Here is a 20,474-nt window from a genome sequence, read left to right as displayed (position 1 = left end):
AAAAATGCACAGAGGCCTTCCTGGTAAGAAATAACCTCCAGTGATTTGAAACATAGTTCAATTGTCTCTGCCATAAATTTGAGAATAAGCGTCATATGTGGGTGATAAAAATGGCATAGGCTATTTTTTATATACTCATTACTCACTTAGTTTGTCTTTTTCAATTAACATGGAGTCTATCTTTCTCATCTGACTGGGTTTACGTTTCTTTCCCAATCATATGTCAACAAACCACAATAGATGCAGCATAATGTGGCATACAGTGTAAATCTTTAGGTTAATCCTTAACATTTTTATGGTAGTTCATTTGGAATCACTTTGTAACTTGATCATGATTTGTGCTAGGGTGCTCATTTCATCATGTGCTTAATACGCTACAGCTTGATCTTTTCTCATTTCTTTAATTTAGGGAGAGGATGCCCAACTCTCCAGTCAATGAGGTCCTTGATGGCAATTATAACAATAATATTTTACCCTTTAAAAGGGGTGCTATTTGCTTCATTTGAAGTAAAAACACATTGTGTTAATTTAGGTCTATTTCTGCCTTATACATCACTGACAAACTGTGGGTTGTCATTTTTTTTTCAGTATATTTATGTTGATTGTGACAATATGGACTGGCAGCCTTGCTTACAGGGGCTTAAGGTACAACAACCTCTAAAGACAGTTCTTTCCATGACTCTGCACTAAAATGAATTTATTAGACTGGATTGGTGTGATACTTTTTGACATTTTACACTATCAATTGCTTGTTTTACATCATGTTTTCTATTTCTGAAAGAAAAAAAAATTAATGTTTAGCAAACTCTGGGCAGAGACTTTTGAATATAGTTGGTAAGGAAGGGGCAGAGGGAAGATTAAAAATAAAACCTGCAGATATTTCTTGGCTTGAAAGGTACAAAATTTATTTGTGGAAGGACAGGCAATTGCTGGTGTTGCTTGATAATTTGCCTTCAGGCCTGTTGCATATTGATGAATTGGAGGAAAAGTTTGAAATTCAATTAATTAATTGCTTTCTAATACCAAACCATGGAAAGCTGAAAGATGGGTGATGTTGTGTTGGCTGTCGGTCCGCTTTGCACAGTGCATATGGACAACCAGGCCTAGCTTGCAATGGGCTTCCAAAATTCCCTGGCCTGCCTTGGGAAACCGCCTGGCTCACTGCTGGCACTGCCTGTCCCAAGGAGAAGAGAGCTGGGAACAGGCTGGTGGCTTTGGACCTGCTGGGACGACCTGCTGTTCCTTCCACGCATGGCCAGCAGTGCAACTGCCAGGTGACCTGGCCCCAGTGTGCCCAAGGTATGAGGGATGTGGGTCAGGCCACGCGGGGTTCTTGTCAGGTTGTAGCAGCATGCGTTCGCTGCCCTGTGGCTACAAACACACCTCTCTCGTGGCAGGTTTGTAATTTATCTCCATCATTTGAGTGGTTTGAACTCATCAGGTGTTGAGGAAGTGACTAATATTTTGATAAGGTGAAAGACAACATTACCTTGTGATGGGATAAGAGGAAATGGCCTCAAGTTGTGCCAGGGGAGGTTAGACATCAGGAAGGATTTCTACACAGAAAGAGTGGTAAAGCATTGGAACAGGCTGTCCAGGGAAGTGGTGGAGTCCCTGTCCCTGGCAGCGTTCAAGAAACGTGTAGATGAGACACTTAGGGACATGGTCTAGCAGATATGGTGGGATGAGTTTATAGTTGGACTTGATGATCTTGAAGGTCTTTTCCAATCATAATAATTCCATGATTTTGGTTACCTGGAGGAGGCCACACAGTCTGCGAGTGCCTCTGCGAAGCGCATTTGGGACACCCCACACAAAGCCTAAGTAGTTCAGTCCTGTGTATGTTTATTAAGCACAGCTGGGATTGACACACTCAGCAATATGAACAACAAGAACAACAAAAATTTGGTATGATTAATATAATACTCCTGAGTGCAATACATGTTTTGGGCTAAAAGTTTACAGCAGTCTTGAAAAGGTCCTTCTGCCTAGTCTCAGTCCCTATTAAAAAAGATGGTCCCAAAGACTTAACACTCTGGAGAACTTGCTGCGTTGTCTGCTTGCGATCACTGAAATAAGGAGAAGCACAAAACGTTTTAACAAATAATGAAAATCAAAAACTATCTTAATTTTCTTTTCCTCGTAAAAAGGAATGTAGATGGAAATGAAAATGGCCTTTCAGCTTCTGACTGTTGTATGAAATGGCAGTTAAACTTGGAACTGTATGAGCCTTTTGATTAATTACAATTGAAGCAGACAGAGCTATATTTAGTGCAACTTCTCTTTTTTCTATCAGTTTGTAACCCATATTGACAGAGCAATTTGTGAATGGATCTTATCAATTGAATCTTTCAGTTCTACATCTCTCGTTCATTTCTGGAGGCAAATAATTTCTCTGGGGCATGCTTCAAATTTAATATCACGGGCTTTAAGAATTAGAGCAACAAATATTGGCGTTCAAGCTATCAAGCTGGCTAAGGCACAAGCTTTAGAAAGTTAGGGGACATTGAAGAGGCATTCAAAGTTTTTCTCTTTGAAATTCCAGTGCTTTCACTAGTAGGAGTCAGCTGTAGCTGAGTGATTATAATATGTGCTCTGCAGTGTAGGATACCAAACAGCTGCTCGGTTTGCTAGTTACGGACCAAGCGTATGAAAATACAGCACTTGTTTGTGTTGCTGGTGAGTAGGAGTGCTCTGCTCAAAGAGGCTTTCTGTCTGGAGTGCAGCTTTCCTCAGCTCCATCAATGGACAAAATGCTAGTGAAACATGAAAGAAACATTCACATTTAAGAGCTTATGGCTAGTAGCTTATGTCTCCGTTTTCTTTATAGTGTTGAAGTGGCAGGGGAGAGAACAAAGTTTTGCATCATTTTGAAGAAGCAAGAGCAAATTAGCAAGTCTAGTAGAAATGAGTATATTTGGCTTGTTCTCTCTGTCGTTCACTGCATGAAGTTTGTATGTGTCGTTCTGAAGTCCTGGGTTCTCCTTCAAAGACAAGTCAAATCACTGAGGGGAGTGTCCTAGCAGTGAAATGAATGAATGTTCCCTTGAGCTAAGCCAGGCATGAAACTCTCTCTAGTAGCAGGGACTGTTTCTTCCATACACTTAAACAGTGTGGAAATGCAGGTAGTGAAGAGATGAGCATAACTTAGATAACTCTCTTGCTTCTTGTCTGAGGAGCTTGTAAGTTGCTTGTTTTGTGCATTTTGCGCATCTAGGCTGATTTAACAAAACTAGAAGAAAGCAAAACATGCAACATTCTGTAAAACAGAGCAGTTAAAAAAAAAAAAAAAAAAAGGAAAATGTGCAATTTTCAAGTATATTGAGTCTTCAGCATCTTCGTCAAGCTGATGTGGGAGGCAGCTCTGTCTTGGTATCCGTGGACTCTGATATTGATTTAGCTAGCTGCCTTCTCTGTCCATGTGCAAGTAACTGTAATGTATGATGAAGATAGTGTGTATTGTTTGCTGCTACTTTCATTCAAAGAAATTGTTTTTCAAGTTTGTAGGAGGGCAAAGATATCCTAGGGATGATGTCTTTTCTGTCCTTGCTGATGTTGAGAAACAACAGATATATCTGGAGTTAATGCTTTCTGGCGCTGTTTTTCTTCCTTTCTTTCTCCTCCTAACTGTCCATTCCCTCACTTCCAACACTGAGAACAGATGGAGCATCTATTCCATTCCTGTGTGGTTGAAAACTATTACATGATATTTCTGCCTTTGAAGTCCAAGTTTTCCCAGAGAAGAACAGATTCTTCCATCAATGTACTTAGTCCCCACCTTTTTGTATCTGCAGTATGTTGTAAGCTGGAAATGATAACTTTTGCTTATGTGCTTATGGTAATCCACAGTGTTTCCACTTCTTCACATTTTGAAGAATTGGCTTATGTAATGACTTGCGTTTGAAGAAAGCTTTGGCAGTCAGACAGACCTGAGATGACAGACTTCTTAGATGGGCTTTGAGCTATTCCAAGAAGTAGTGAAGGGCCCTGAATCAAATGAAAACCTCTGAGGTAAAGACCTGTGATTAAATAGTGCCTGAAGAATCTGGTGTGTGCCACTCCTTATTTATAAATGTGACCAATGACACCAAGCTTTCACATATTGCTGTCTAAGTAGCACTGTGAAATTAATATCTATTTTGGCGGGGGTGGGGGGGAAGAAGAATACTTATATAAAATGATGAAGGAACAAATTTTTCATCAGCCCGTCCCTTTCAGAGTGAGAGGTCAGTTGGTACAGGAAAATCCTTCTGGTTTGATGGAGAGAAACTGTGGACAATTCTGTTTTTAACAGCAAGAGTATCAGATCCTCTGACCTCAGGGAGGTTTTGTGGGTAACTGCATGGATCCATATGCCTCTTTGCTCAGAAATGATAATTCTTGGAGTCTGTGAAGATGTGTGAATTTTCTGTGCGTTAGGACAAAATGTTTCTAGGGATGCTTGGTTTCCAGCATAGAGGCGGTTGGGAGTGTGTCTGGAGCATTCATTAATACCCAGGTTAAGTGCCTTTCCTTCTGTCCTTGTAAAGAAGGAATGCCATAGACCTGCAACTCTAGCTGTCTTCAGGAACATGTAATGGGAAAAGTTTTCTTTTACTCTGTCTTGTGGGCAAAGACCACAATATCATGGCTCAGAACATAATTGAATTCTTTTTATACAGCCTGAAATATTTTATGAATAAAATATAACCCAGGAAATTATAGCTTTAGTTAGGACAACTGCAGTAAACATTCAGCTTAATGTTGGTTTAAATGTAAATTTTCACATGCAAACTTTTGAGTATTTCATTGGCTTTTTCATGTTTTGCCATTAAAAATGGAGCTTCTTGCCCAATATAAAAAGTTACAATATTTAAAGTGTGCCATCCATATCGTAATTTGGCCCAATCCATGGCAAACGGGCTTGTGTGGCAGTGTGTTTAACTTTTCTGATCAACAGCTATTGCCAATATATCTGGAATATTTAAACAGACAACCAAGTTTTTTTTTTTTTTTTTTTTTTTAATCCTACTTTTCTAATTTTTGGGCTATTCATATATTTACTGGCAAGAATTTTTTACAATTGACTTTGCCAGTTAGTTTTGTTAACCAAGAAGAGATATTACCAGTGCTGTTACATGCCCTGAAACTCAGGGCACTGTTTTTGTAAACATCCATCCAAGGATGGATGTAATGGATATATCCATCACAATGGATACAATGGATTACAATGGATATTTACTCTATTAGAAAGAACTACAGTAGCTGTTACTGAATGCTTTAATTCTGTGGGACCATGTAAACATATCTTCTGTATAGGAATATAAGTTACAAACTATGTTCTAACTTGCATCGTAATTCTGCAAGTGTCAGTATGTTTAACTTGCGATCTGTGTTTGATCCTGACTGCTTGAATATGATTACTGTGGTGGCTACCTAATTGTCTTCAGGATTAGAGCTTTTGTGTAAGGACTTGTAATCTGGTAGTTCAGCGGCAATATGAGAACATTTGAAAATCATAAAACCAATAATGACCTGTATTATACAGTTGTAGCTGTGTAAGCATTACTGCTACAATAGTGAATTACTAAGCTGTTTTTGTAACTTGAACTTCCAAAATGACATTGCATTAATACATGCATAAAGGCTATTTACATGTTTTAGCTCTATCTCTTACTTTAGGTGATGGAAAGTAATTGTTATAGTACTGTAATTTATTAGGACTTATTTGGCATAATTAAATGAGCAAGAATCAAATGTCAACATAGCATTTGCTGTGCTAAGCATAATAGACCAGAGAACAAATGTATCCCATTTAGAATCTGAAACGTCTGCTGTGTCATGGGTAGGCCTGAAAATATTTTTATTAGTTTCTCCATTGTAGTGGTGGGGCAAATCCATTACAGCAGTATTTGTCTCCAGAAAGTTATTGTTTGAGCCGTACATCATCATCTTCCTTTTTTTTTTTTTTTTTTTCCGGATTTAGATGTCGACACGTTTATTTCCCAAACCTTAAAAGGAGAAAATCTATCCAAGAAAGCAAAGGAAAAAAAGGATGTTCTTCTGAAGAAGTTAAAAGATGTTAAGGCAAGGTAAGTGAGATTTTACGGCTTCAATATATTATCAGGTAATTTGCCAATCCTCTGGTAACTTAGTTTTTACAGTCTTTTAGCAATAATAACAATCTATTTAGGTTCCAATTTTGTCAAATAATGTGCATCATTTTAAGAATTTATATCTCTTGAAGCTGCTAGAATTCAGTAGGAAATGGGACCATAAGGATTCGTCCCAATTAAATTGCTTTAATATTCTGAACCCTGATTGCAAGCTTGTTGGTTAGAACTTGCCCTCACATCTGATGTGGTAAAAATAATTAAACTACAAGAAATATAATGAATAGAGTGTATGAATGCTCTTCCTGCTGCTATCCTCAGCTGGTATAAGGCAGCGTAATTCAATGATGATTTTCCTTTACGATCTATTAGGTCATTTAGCTCTGTCTGTAATAAAAAGAATTTAAATATACCTTAAAAGCAATTTTAGATAAAAAGCTTTTTTTAGTAATAGTACTAGGACAGGCCAGGCAAAGTTGTCAATTTAGAGTTACGTATGATTTGAGCCTCGGTTTCATTGTGATTTCAATTTCAGTCAAACAGTTCAGCTGCAGAGATTTTGCAGTAATTCTGTATGTGCTACAAAATGTAGCACATTGTTATGTGCTACAAAATTTTCTTTGCAAAATTTTCTGTCTTATAACTCCGAACTGGGATGTAATCTAGCACTTGCTGTTCTTTTCCATCAGTGCTTCCAAAGGTTTCCAAGTTTATCTGTTGATACTCCTGTTGGCTACTTCCTAACCTTTGGTTTGATGGCACAATCCTGCCTCTTTGACAACTTATTTACAAACGTAAAGACAACACAATCATCCAGTGAGGACGTAATTCTTACCACACTAACCCGAGGAAGACATGACATCTGTTTCAAAATCTTACAAGTGAAGATTTCTGAGCCTTTGACTCACTCTGTGAATGTTTATAGAGCTATTCTCCCAGTTTTTTGAGGGAGCAGGGTATCTTTTCTCTTTTCTCATGCTTCCCTTCTGGGTTATTGAGCTAGCAGGGTCTGTACAGATGCCCCACAGATAGAGCATCCTGATTTGTTTCCTCCATACAGGTTTGACTCAACCATCTTCCTCCCTCCACCCTTTCCCCAAAAGATGAAGTCTTAGGTGGGGGGAACCTGCAAGCTGTGAACTCGATAAACCCTGAATCCTTTGCTACTTATATATATGACCCCATGATTTCAGCTCGTATTTTAATTTCTAAGTCTATCTGATCTCCTGTGATATTGCTCTCTGCTAAAAGCATTCTGCTTTTCAGGCTGGCTGCAGTGCATGCACACTGTAGTCTCTTCGATTTTTCATGTACCACATGCGGCTGTGTTCTAATAGTACTGCTGTGCAGGGTATTTTAGATAAAAGGCTAGATCTGTGTTTATATTTTTCAGTTTCTCATCCAGACTCTTCCTTTCTCTCCTGTTTGTGACTTGTGAGCGTGTCCTTGCTGACCAGCTTGGTGCACGTGCTACTACTGATCTTTGCAGCTGCATTTTGTTTGTTGGTTGATTCTAGTGAAATCCTTTTCTTTTCACACAAAGTTTATGGTCAGTTCATGCTTCTCGAGATGCTGTTTTGCATGACCCTGTCCTGGTTATTTACCATTATACACCCAATTGTATCTTACGATAGTTTTGTTTCTGAAATATCAAACGTTCAGTACTGGAAAAGTAGTATTTTTTTTCTTTTTTTGAATTATGTATTTATTTTTAGGCATTAAATACACTGAGAACTTCTTACTCTAGCTTTATATTTAGGCAAGCATTTAGTTGATTCTTAATACTTTTTTTTTCAGATGGCACAAAACACTGCAGCCAAACGTAGGCCTTGTGATTTTTTTTTTCCCTCCCACTGATAGACCATGTAATTTTTAAGATTTGTTTAGTGGCTTTAATAAAAGGTGGATAAATATATCCACCAAAATTAATTCATTGTTTATCCACCATTTAGAAAGCTAACTAAAATCAAAGATGTTTGTGTATGTTTATTTCTTAGGATGTCTGAGAACAGGCTGCCCTATCAGAGGTTTCACTGGAGCCTTCTTTAAAAATAACTCTTTTAGGATTTTCTCAAAAGCAAAAGGAAAGGTAATATTTTAGGTAAACTAAATACCTTACCAAATATCACGTGGGGAAATTTGCAGCACTAAGTTTCCGATTACAAAACTTGCAGAAAACTTGTAATTTATGTTGTGTTCTAGTTCTGGGGATTTGCAAACGTGCATTGCTTTATGTTGTTTCTTTTTCTTTCTGCAGTTATCCTCAAGAATTCCAGGATAAAGGTAAATCAAACACGTGTCTTTTATTCCCCCATCCCTCCTGCCCTGGTAAATTTTTGCCCACTGACAGATTCTCAGGGGGATAAAGAGGCTTGCGGTGCCCGGCGCAGCCGTGGGGACCCGAAGGATGAGGATGTTGGCTCCCCCTGCTGAGCCAAAAGGGAAAAGGCTTCCAGGTCCCAACTTGGTGCTAAAACTTGCTCCCACTGCCTTCACTAAGCACGTGAGAACGCTTCCTCATTCAAAGAATAGTCTAGAAATACAGTTTCAGGATTTCATATACGTGGAGCCTGTTATGTGTGATGTAACTAGCAATAGCGTAGTATTGTGTCTTGGCAGATGAGGCAGCTTTCTGGGAGGAAGCATATGCGCAGCAGTCTGCTTAACCTACTGGCGGGATAATTTATTTCAGCCTTTTTTCTTAATAGCGATTGCAGACAGCCTTCCCTTTCACCGTGATATTCCTTAACCTTTCGGTAGGCCCGCGCCGCAGCAGCCTGACACCCCGGCTTGCGATCCGCGCTGCGCGCACGTTTCCGTAGCGTGGCGGGAGCCGCAGAGGAGAGGCCTTGGCGTGCCCGTAGTGAAAGCTCCAGTGCTGCTTATCCGGTGTGTGGTGGCGGAGCTGCCGCCAGGCCGCAGCTCCGGTGCGGAGCTGCCCGCGCTGCTGCAGCCTTCTCTGCTGTAACTCAACCTGGAGGGGCTCTGGTTTCCACGATGCTGATTCGCGAGGTCGTGACCCGCAGCCCGCGGATGCTGGTATGAGGGTCACAGCGCGGGGTCAAGAAAGCCCAAGTGAAGCTCGGCTCCTTGCCGGGGCTGCGGGACCTCGGCCTGGCTGTCTCTGGACAGGGAGGGTCAGATGTACAGGCTCCATCTGTGCCTCCTCGTAGGGTCAGTATACCTGATGGAAATCACATATTCAGCAAAGTGAAGTTATAACAAGGTGCAAAAAGACATTAGGCAGAGGTAACAGGCCGACTGAAAGAGAAAGTTTAACTGGAAACTTCCTAAAGATTGCCAGGTTTTTATAAACTCAAACTATGTGACTGTATTAACAATTATGTTAAAATTATTGCTACTATTTTATGTTGCATCTCAACACCATTGCTGAAGGTAAGGTATAATTTCCCTCTACTGCCAGGCAGAAGAGGGAGGAAAAAGCCAAATGTCATTTTATTCAGAAAACAACCTAAAATTAGGTGGTGTGGTTGTTTCATTACATATTTGACTTTCTAGAGAGCATGTTTTATGCTTCTGCACGTTTCATGCATGTACCTAAAGGATTTTTGAACCTGTGAGACTATAATAAACATGAGAATTGTTTACAAAGAGCAGAGATTTTATATGCTGCTATTTTCTGAAGCATAAGAAAATTCTATTTATTGTACTTTCTTCTTTGATAATTCAAAAATTTATTAATAATTCAACAAATTATTAATAAAGATGAGATTATTTCCAGTAAAATGTATAATTTAATTGAAATAGTTTGTTATTGTACAACTTGTTCTGCTTTTACTAAAAATTATATTCAGCCTTATTCTCCTTATTAGAGTATATTTGTTTCTTAAGCAGGATACATTACTTTTGATTATTTTAATCCTCACGATACATCTCTTAGGCTCAGATGCTAGAACTATGTACAGATGGTGGAGCTTGTGAACAGTGACATTTTAGTATTTGTCAATAAAACAAGAAGACTCAAAAGTAATGCCACTGTTTTCTCCAAGCTAGCTTAAACTCCTGCAAAGGCATGTACATTTATATGCATGAATACAAAAAAAAAAATCATTAAAAACTGGAGCCTGCACTTGCTTGAAGACTGCTCAAGGGAATGTAGTTCACTGGTATGCATTGTCAGTACAACCTCCAGAGTTCAGAAAATGTCACCTACCTTCTTTCCAAAGGCATCTAGAAGAATCTTTTGGAGGCTGAAAGAAGTTGACTAACACGTCAAAATTCTTACATTTCCTGTCTAACATAGTGGAACTTGATTCCAGTCTCTCAAAGAGCAGCTCTTTTAGCTTGTGGGTTATTTTACAAGTATGCTTTGTGGGTATCGGCTTGTTGCTCCGCTGCCTTTCGTCACTGCTTGTTCTTGAAGTTCCACTGGCTTGGCATGTAGTGACTAGTTGGTTTGACCAAGGTATTGTAGGTGAGCTCCCGATGTAAGGGCTTTTGCCACTAGCACACAAGGCCTTATCTTCCATAAAACATTTGGCAAGCAGTTAAAAATAATGAGGAGTACATGTACAAGTGTAGCATGGCACCTTGAAATCCAAATCATCCATGTACACATCTCTAATTTTTAAAGAATTGCACAAATACTTCTTTGCAACTAAATTGATGCACTTGGGACCCTTCCTACATCTTAAAAATCAACCTTATGTTGTTGTCTGTGAGGTCACTACATGTGCTAGTAAAGGCATCTTTGCAAATGAACCTGCACACTGAAAGAAAACGAAGTTTTTTTTGGAGAGAATACACTGAAAATTCAAGACACTAAATTTGCAGTTCAGGAAAAGTCATTTAATTCTGGTGTGTGATGTATTGTCTGGTTTTACCCTGACTTTTACAGTTGAACATAATTGTGATTTCTGAACAAAGGAAGTCCCTGTGGTGTCATGACCAGAAATATCTAGTTATGTTAGTAGGCAAAACACTAATCTTCTCACAAATTTTACTTCCATTCTTAAATGAAGCAACTCAATAGGAACTTATTTTCCTCTTGCATGCTTTTTGCTCTGAAATATCTTACTTGTCATCTAGGCAGTGTTAAGTAAAAACAAAAAGCCAGTTAGAGTCACATGCAAGGTGACCTGTTCTAGATAATGAGTTAAGAAGCAACTTGAAAATAATTTTTATACAAATAGGACTTTTTCTTTTTTTAAATAATATTCAGTGAAAGATAGAAAAGTCTGGCCTTCATCAAAGATTCTGAGTTAAAACAGTTTTTGGCATTTCTCTGTTTTGAGATTAATTGAATCAATACTGTGGCTGCCAAAATGTTTAGTTAAAAGAACCTTGTTTTCAATTTATGCTAAAAATAGTGCTAAAGTTGGCAGAAGCACTCTAAGTCCTAGAAACTGTATTTGTGTTTGAAGTTCACTTGCCATCTGTTCTTTGCATTTGTTCTAGCAATATATATATATATTTATGCACTTTTCATGAAGAATTTCGGCTTTATGTTGAAAATGAGACACCAAAAGCACTAGACAAATGCAGTCATAGCATGCAAATTTGTAGAACAAGTTGTCTGTAAAGCGCTTGGTGCAACTCCTATCCGCCTCTGGTAGTACTTATGCAGAAAATGTTTGATTTGGCATTTAGGCTGAATTATGGCTTTTGAGTCTGATAAAAGCCGATGAAGGTCCATTTAATTTTCATTTTGCTTTGGCATGGTAGAAGGTAAACCTGCGTTCCTGGAGTGTCAGTGCTCTTCACCTGATTACCAGGAGCAACCCTAGGAAACCTGTCAATGCCTCAGAGGCCTCCGTGGCTCCTGACGGAAAAATGAGTGTCTGGGGCTTGAGACACCTGCTTCCTGGATATAGTCAAGCTGATAAAGTAGCAATATATGCAAAGACTTTTTATTTTCTCTTTCATCTGGATACTGGGATGAAAAAGTACTGTTTTGTAGGGAGGGTGTTATTTCCTTTTTTGTCTCTGTACATTCTGTTTTCTAGGAAATGGCTGTAGGGATTTGGAAGTCTTTTTGGACTTGAGGAAAGGCTGCACTAGCTTTTGGTCATAGCAGCATGTAGATGTGAGTAGTATATTTTAACACAGGTGAAATTTCTGAATCAGGAATATGAATACATTATTAGTACTATAACATAAATGGAAAAAGTACTGCTTAGTTGTTACCCCATCCTCTGAGGATCATTATGACCCTTTCTGGAGAGACCATCACAGGAAGGAGGAACGTGCCAGATGCATTTTATCCTGGAGGGCTGGAGTGTTCTATGTAGGCAAGTCGCTGTGTTGTCCCTTTCAGCTCTCCAGAGCTGTCACCTGTGAAGTGCCTAGGCCAAGCATGATTTCAGGCAACCACCAGTGCAGCACAGCATGGTCTGATCCTGATGTGCCCCATCAGAGCAAGAGGCAGCGTCACCGTGTACCCAGCAAGTGCAGGTTACGTTGCTTTCCTGTGCTCGAAGCATGTTTGCCTGCAAACCTAGTGCCATCTCAGGAGTGTTTGGAAAATGAGTGCTTGTTTTATAAAGGCCAAGTAGCAGTTTAAAGGTTTAAGCAATTTGTAAAGGTTTTCTTTTTAGCAATTTAAAGCCATCGTGTTAATGTGGGTATTTAGAAGAGTCTTCAAGAAGAGTGCTTAGAACTATTTGCATGACAAAGGATATTTTGAGAAAGTGGTCAGGAAAAAGTTCATTAGATTGGGTCAGTAGAAACTTGTTGAAAATCACCTGCAGCCATCAAGAGGCTAAAGTACACATATGTGAGCTTGAAAACAACTTTACCCAGTTATTTTTTTGAAATACGGTGTAGAGAGAATCTTGCATTTATTTACTTGGTGAGTTTATATAGTCCTTGCAACAGCAGTGACTTGTCTGGAGCTGTGACTTAGTGTGACTTAGTCACATCCAGTGACTTCAGACTTTCTGAAATGGCAAGATGAAGGATGTTTAGACAGCTGACGAGCAATTTTTTGTATACATCCCTCTCCATAGACTTTTTAGAAATACGGTGGAAGATCCCATTTCGGGGCCTCTAAATGATTAGCTAAAATGTCTTGTCTGTTGTCTTCTAGGTTTAGTACCTGAAGCACTGCCTTTAGTGTTTCGGAGTTCATTACTGTAATTGGATTATTGCTTAATATATATATATTTCTGGAGGAAAAAGGAAGTTTGATTTTTTTTTTCCTGGATCCCTATAAAGTGATATGGTCCTGGTGGCTCTGTTGAGATTACACCAACAAAATCTATTGAAAATCTTCAGAATATAGAACAGAGGATTAAATGTAGCCCTTGCTGCAATGAAGAGAGTTTGTGTTTAATGCTCTAGTTTTAATGTGGTATGCTTATCACAGGTGTGCATTATTTTCTATATAAAATAAACAAGGTAGCATTTAATAAGGAAAGACATTGTTCATGCTTTATTATGGATAATATAGAACTGATTCTGCTATCAAGCTTGTAAGTGGACAGTTTAAGTTGCAGAAATTGGAGGGTAAAAGAGCGTACATAGGTGCTTATGTATTGTAACCATTAAACATCTATCGTTAATTAAACTTTTTTTCAAGTTCCTGATAAATCATATGGTATTCTGGGGAAACAAGAAACTGTATTAATGAGCACCAACTCCTTAATTATCCCCATGACTACATAACAGGGACACATTCATGTCATTTCTTTGTGCAATAACTTTTGCAAAGAAGTATTTTTAAACTGATCATTAATTTTATGACCACAGAAATGAGATGCAAAATTTATGCTGTTGTCATTGGCACAGGTTCAAGGCACTACTGACATTATGTGTGATTGTAATGGAATGGCTGCCAACTAATGAGTCTATAGACATTTCGTTTGAGCATGCTTTGCTTTTAGATGTCTGATTAGGCAGTAATGCTTTCAATTATGCCTGCAAATTGTATTGGATGCATTTACGTGATGCTCATTGTTGCTTTGTAGTTCAGTTTTCTATTACCTAAGTGCAAGCTGAATGCTTTAATTTATTGATGCTTTTGGGGTGTATTTTTAGGTACTTGGCACCTGAAGAGCAGTGACTTGTGCTGCTCAACACTGACTCCTCTGATTGTTTCAGGAGTGACACTGAGAGCTGCAGCTCCAGGTCTTTAGTCTTCCTCAGGAGGTGCAATATTAGCTGCAGTGCAACACTCTGACAGAGGAGAATAGGAGAATATGAAGTGGAAAAGGGAGACAGGAATAGTTTGTCTGGGAATGTTAAGAGACCACACCAGAATTAACAGGGAGTCTCTGTATAAATTGCCAGGGATAATATCCTTATATATTAAAAGCATGTGCTCCTAAGAGTGTTCTTTAACCCTGCCAAAATCAGGAGGCAAGAAATCGATACTATTCGGTAGTCATTTTTTTTTGGTGTGACTCCGTAAAAGCATTGTAAAATGTTGCCTGTTGAAGCTCCAGAGCACATCTAGTGGGCTGTCCTATTAATATGACTGCAATTCTTACATACAGATTAAATGAGTTAGGGTTTGCCTTTCAGTATATAATGTGAATTTACAAATATTCTTATTTAGTACTAATTTGCAAAAAAAAAAAATCTTGTGTGACTGTGAGTACATTTGTTAATAGCTGATAGAAGGGCAGTTTTGAATGCATCCCTGGTACATGGGGGTGTTGGTGTTTATATATATACACATAGGCTATGCATTCTAGTACTAGGAAAGAAATGGGATGGGGAAATGGAAGAACTCTTAATGTTGTATAGGTTGTGAATATCATGTCTGCTGTTTGTGTACAGAGTCTATCATCTAATAAAGACATAAATATATATAGAAAGAGAGAGACAGGCAACTGGTCTTTGGCACATAAGTGTGAAAGATGATCGTGCAGGTTGTAAATATGGCATAATGGTTTCTGTTCATGTGCTCTCATGTGCTGGTTTTCTCTGGAGGGATAGGAGAATCCTTCTGGAGAGGGGTAATTTACTTTTGGTTTGACAGGTGTGATGAAATGCAAATATTTTGAATCAGATTAACACGATGGCTGGAGTGCTACTGGAAGATGGTCACATCAAAAATAGACTGGAGTCAGTGTCATTTTCTGAGCAGTTGTTATATGGTGCTGGAGCTTGAAGGGAAGCTTTCAGAAGAAAAACTTAGTATGTAATGAAAGGAAAATCCAATTTGATATTCCACAATCTTGGAATGTAAAAAAAATCCAGCAAAGCAGAAATCGGGCTTTGCTTTCTTATCCACAGAGCAAACGTGCTTCTCTTTGCTAAGATCTGTAGTGTTTTCTGGGCAGACCCTGAATTTTCCATGAATTTGCATTATTAAATAGGAAGGAAAGTAGCAAAACTCTAAACTGTGGCTAGACACCCCTGCGGATAGCTGTGGTTCATACGTGTGTGGTGCAGAATATCCTCACTATGTATGTGGTTTATTTGCGATTCTGAGAAATTAGTTACCCGATACATTACTTGACCAGGGAATACCTGAACAGAGAAGCTTATCCAGAGGTCTCTGGATAGCTTTCTGCGTATAAATATATTGAAATAAAATGCCCGAGCAATTTAGGTTTATATGCTCTTTTAGGAAATTGAGAGTCACTTGATCTATTGGCACATCAGGTTTACGATTTTGGTTTAGTGACAACATCAGCTTTAATTACTGTTTTTCTCTCCTTCCCCAAGACTTTTTTTTTTTTTTTTTAAGGAAGAATGTAGTTTATGTTCTTTTTTTTTTCCCTGAATTTTGGCATTTTTCCACTGCTTTTTCACCTAGATGGGATGAAAAATCTTAGAAAATTTCCCCGTTGTGGGGAGGGAGAACTTTAATTTGTCTAACTAAATGAAAGCCTCAAGGAATATTGATTTCTGCTTGCCTTTCCCAGACCTTCACGTTTAACGTGCTCCGATCAGCATCGTGCATGGGCTGGCTTATAATGTGCATTTTTGCACGTGCTGTAGCCCGACTCTCAACTCTTTCAGAAATACATCAATAGGCTGCCTTAAGCCCTGGGTTCAGGTTTTAGTCCAGCTTGTGTCCTCTGGGAGGGATGTAGCATGTTCTGCATTTGCAAAGTTGTTCCCTGAAGAAAAGTTGAAGTGGACAGAGGGCGACAAACGGCTGCAAAAAGTAGTTGGGCCGTGTGTTGGCGGAGGTCGCTGCGATTCCTGTGTGCGCTTGGGAAGAGCAAACTCCTGCTCGTGACACTGCCTATTTCTCTTCCTGACAGTATTTTCCCTTGTCCACCTCTTTGCTGTGGTGTGTGGTTTTTTTCCCCTCTGCATGAGGAGCTGTCAGCAGTGCCGTGCTGGGAGTAGGTTCATTAATGTGACAGTGTTATTAAAAAAAAAAAAAACCCAACCAACCAATCAAAAACCCACAAACCATCCCAACAAAAAGTCCTTGGTTAAGGAGGACGTAGGTCTAAAAGAGCAGCATTTACTAGGACGCTTTATCATGCAAGGTGCATGGAGCGAGAGTGCCTTCAAACTGGCATTTGTTCAGTTTGAAGTAGGACTTCTCAATAAGGAAAGTCTTGGATTCTGTCCACGTGTGTATGATAGACCTGTAACTAGCCATGTGTTTTTGACTTTTGCAGAATTGGAAGATGAGGAAGAGCCAGAGGGCTCTTTTCCTTCACCTCCTGACAGTGTCTCAATAGCATCTGACCGGTACGATAAAGAGGATGAAGCACCCTCTGATGGTATGTGGCACTGTTTATCTTTGAATGTACTAGATTTGCCAGTTTGCTACAAACTCATGTAATCGGATCCTCATGATGAGAATGTTAGTGTTGGGAATCAGATAAACAGATAAGCCTCACAGCTGGACGGCTGCGTTACCTTCGCAAGAACCTTTTAAGGAACTGAAGAGCTCTCTCTAGTGGTCCTAGAGGCACAGTGAAGCTGTCCAAAGTGCACAGGCTGTTTTAACTCATGTGTTTTCATAGCAAAGTGTCTTCTGTAGCTGCATACCTTTTTAAAGATAGATCGGTGGCTAAAGCAGTGTGAATGTTTGTAGTAACAAATAGTTTGTTAATCCAACATTATCAGATTCTTGCTTAATTTTATTGTGCTACTTAATGGCTTGCTGTATTATTTATCTTATAAATAATGAAACAGTTGATATGATTGATACTTTTCTGTAAACTCCACGCAGAATAGGTTCATAAAATATTAAATTAATTATTCCTACAATGTTTCCTTCCATTAAGACAGTCTTTTGTAGAATGTTTTCTTTATATAAATTTAAAAAAAAACCCTCTAAGCTCCCTAGCTGTTTTCCATGTTGTTTTATTCTGTATTCATTAAATTTAATGCTAAATGTGATTGTTTTGAAGATATGAGCAATTGAATATTTCAACAGTTAACAAGCTTGCTTTAGCATAGTGTCCATATTTTCAAGGTTTTGTTTATTATATACATAATAAAAAACCCTTATATGGATAATACATGGTGATAAATTAAGTATATGTACAAATAAATTAACGATGTATATTAATTTGTGGCACTGTAAGTTGGATAGACTTACTAGTGAATGATGTTTTCTGACATGATATGATGATCAAACTGTGCAGCTCCATCTTGAAATACAATTGCTGAATGAAAATATGCTTCCCGCAACATAGCACTCCACATTTTATGTTATCCAGATTATTCCCCTTGGAAACATAAATTGCTTTTATGAGGTATAAAATTATGTCTATTGCAGAACAGGGATAAGTCAAGTACATGCATAAGTGATAAACCTTCTAACCACTGATTCAGAGTAACGCTTTCTTTTTTTTTTTTTTTTATATATATATGCAGAACTCGGTAAAATTTGTAATGATAATAATCGCACATTTTCTTTTATATGCAGCTTCTTTTGCCTTTTGGCAATGTGACTTTCTATTAAAAATTAAAATAAGTGTTTTTGCTTTCAGATTGAAATGTAATTATCAGTCAAATTGAATATGGCTTTTTTAAAACCCAAGCTAATTTTCCAAACTACAGATGAATGTAGCTTCCTATTTATTTGTTTTTGCTTGCAAACATTATCTTAAAATTATTTCTAATTTGTAACTTACCAGTGTGGTATTGACTGCATAAAGGATATGTGACCAGTTTGTATGAATACTTAATAGGGGATATGATTATATCTGTTCCAAAACTGTAAATCAAGAAAAAAGTGAAAATGTTCATAAAGCTATAGTGAAGGACTGAAGAATGCTGATACAAGAGAATGTGAAACATCATACAAGTTTGTACAGATAGATGATTAAATTTTAGCCCGTTTTAGAAGTTGGAATTGTGAGATTAGGTATAGTAGCTTCCCTGCAATATCTTGGCTAATTAGTTACAATGTGGGTAAAAATACAGTTGATAAACTTCTGTTGTATTTAAGATGATGTTACCTCCTATTGGTGTTTCTACATTTTTTTCTTTTTAATTTTGGATAAATCCTATTTAATTATCTAGTAGGTACTCAGGATGAATAAAAGTAGAGAAAAGGCAGATTTTAGTCTATATGTACTTATTGTAGGAGTGTTTTTGTTTTGCTCTGTGAATGTGCAGTGTGTCATTCTAAGGACGTTTTGATTTTAAGACATATAATCTGTCATTCAAGTCTAGACCCCTAGACTACGTATGAAAATGCATGTTGGGAGAATCTCATCAGAGGCACACTGGTGCTTGGGAGTGCAGCGTGCTTCGTTTCTCAGGGACGTGCCTGCATCTGAGGCTTAGCAGTGTGGTTTTGAGCAGTCTGTTAGTGCTGAGTATTTAAAGCTCACACAGGTACCTTGATCCGTAAGGTGGACTCTGTCTTACCCGGATACCAGGTCAGGTCAGTAGGGCTCAGTGCAGGTGTGATTCTCACTGCATTTCCAGTTGCAGAGTGAAGGTTTTAAGCACTAACAGTAGGTAATTGAATTGAGAAGTGGTCCTTATTTATACTCGAGTCCTTTCATCTTTTTTTTTATAAGCCTATGTGTACTTTTTCCATTAAAAATAGATTTTTTTTGTCTGTGTATGTGTGCATTAGACTATGGTTTGTACGACCTCAGCAAGTATCACAATTTGACTTTGCAATGTTACTGTCAAAATAAAATTTGTGAAGGCACCCATTTGGTAACAGATAAGGAATTAGTGTATTACGTGTACATTACAGTCATTGTAAAAACCTGGAGTTTTTGTGTGACCTTTGTCTAATGGTGTATTAATTACCAGAGAGATAATCCATTTAACAATAAGTATGGGATAACTAAATTAGCACAGGTCACCTAAAGGCCTTTTGTCAAATCTGATTGTTATGTTGTCCTTTTGACTTTTACCTTATGGTAGGCACTAACAAAGTATCTAAACTTTGATGGATTATAAACTCTAAACATGATATGTATTTTTCATAATGCTAATGTAATTTTCTAGGTACTGAAAAGGTCAAACCCCCACATCTCTGTGTGCATTCTAAGTCTGTCTTTCCTTTTAATATTTCTTTTTCTCTGTTCCTCTGGTTCAAAAGTTCACTCAGTTCCCAAATGGCCACCTAATTTTCCAGTTATTCCCTCAAGCCATATGTGTTTTGGTTTCTTTATGGTTTATTAGGTACTGTAGGAAAGTAGCATAAGTTATATCTTCTAATGAAATTCAAGCACACTTCAGTGATGCTTTGACTTGATTGCTGGCAGCAATTAGATCACAAGGAAGGAGAATGATGCATAGGCTTACATGTCCAGACACCCTACAGAAACTGGATGAGGGATAAAGCACAACAACTCCCCCACCCGAATAAAAAAACCCCAAAACAAGACAGACAAAACAGAACAGCACTGCCAGGTACTCTGTTCTTAACTTGATTTTTTTTTTTTTTATTGGCTAACCGCCTGATTGATAGCAAAATCATAACTTGCTGTATGCTAACAGGCAGAGTTCACTTGTAGGTTATTGTGAGCTGATAAAGGGTTAGATGGAGTTTTGATTTTCGCATTGGTCCTTGGTGCACCAGATTAATGGAATTTCAATGAGAGACTGGAGTAGTCACAGCTTTGTCAGAAAAACAGATGGAGATTCTATAGCCACGTCTGCTCATTAATACCAGTTGCCTGAAAGGTGTACTACTTCTCTATACAAAAGACTCAAGATAATTGATTTTTGAGCAGGGTATTTTTTTCCACTTATTGATGAGTAGGTTTCTTGCAACTTAAATGACAGGTTTTTGTATAGTACATTGTATAACAATGTTATGTCTTGTGAATTCTTACTCCCTTTCCATCTGTATTTTGAAAAATGTGTAGTGGGAAATACATGTTGTCCTCTGTTAAAAAGAGAAACCAAAACATGTTAAAAATACTTAGAAATCAAAATACTAAGACTTTAAAGTTGGTGGCAAATTTATTTTTAACTGAGAAACTAATGAAATGATAAATCATATTCTCAGGGATGTATCACTGT

General features: G+C 38.1%; 1 protein-coding gene across 2 annotated transcripts in view; it reads left to right on the top strand.

Moving 5' to 3' along the window:
* Positions 1–20,474, top strand: part of SKAP2 (src kinase associated phosphoprotein 2) — a 513,964-nt gene that overhangs the window by 4,405 nt on the left and 489,085 nt on the right. For both annotated transcript variants that reach the window (XM_088519719.1, XM_088519720.1), the window contains exons 2-4: positions 5,966–6,071; positions 8,350–8,375; positions 16,643–16,747. In XM_088519719.1, the coding sequence (XP_088375845.1) occupies positions 5,966–6,071; positions 8,350–8,375; positions 16,643–16,747 (237 nt within the window). The remainder of the gene's footprint in view (positions 1–5,965; positions 6,072–8,349; positions 8,376–16,642; positions 16,748–20,474) is intronic.

The sequence above is a fragment of the Tinamus guttatus genome, unplaced genomic scaffold (assembly GCF_059628265.1).
Source record: "Tinamus guttatus ecotype Peru unplaced genomic scaffold, ASM5962826v1 Tinamus_guttatus_pri_ptg000067l, whole genome shotgun sequence".
Classification (NCBI taxonomy): Eukaryota; Metazoa; Chordata; class Aves; order Tinamiformes; family Tinamidae; genus Tinamus; species Tinamus guttatus.
This window is presented reverse-complemented; position numbering and strand designations above follow the sequence as displayed.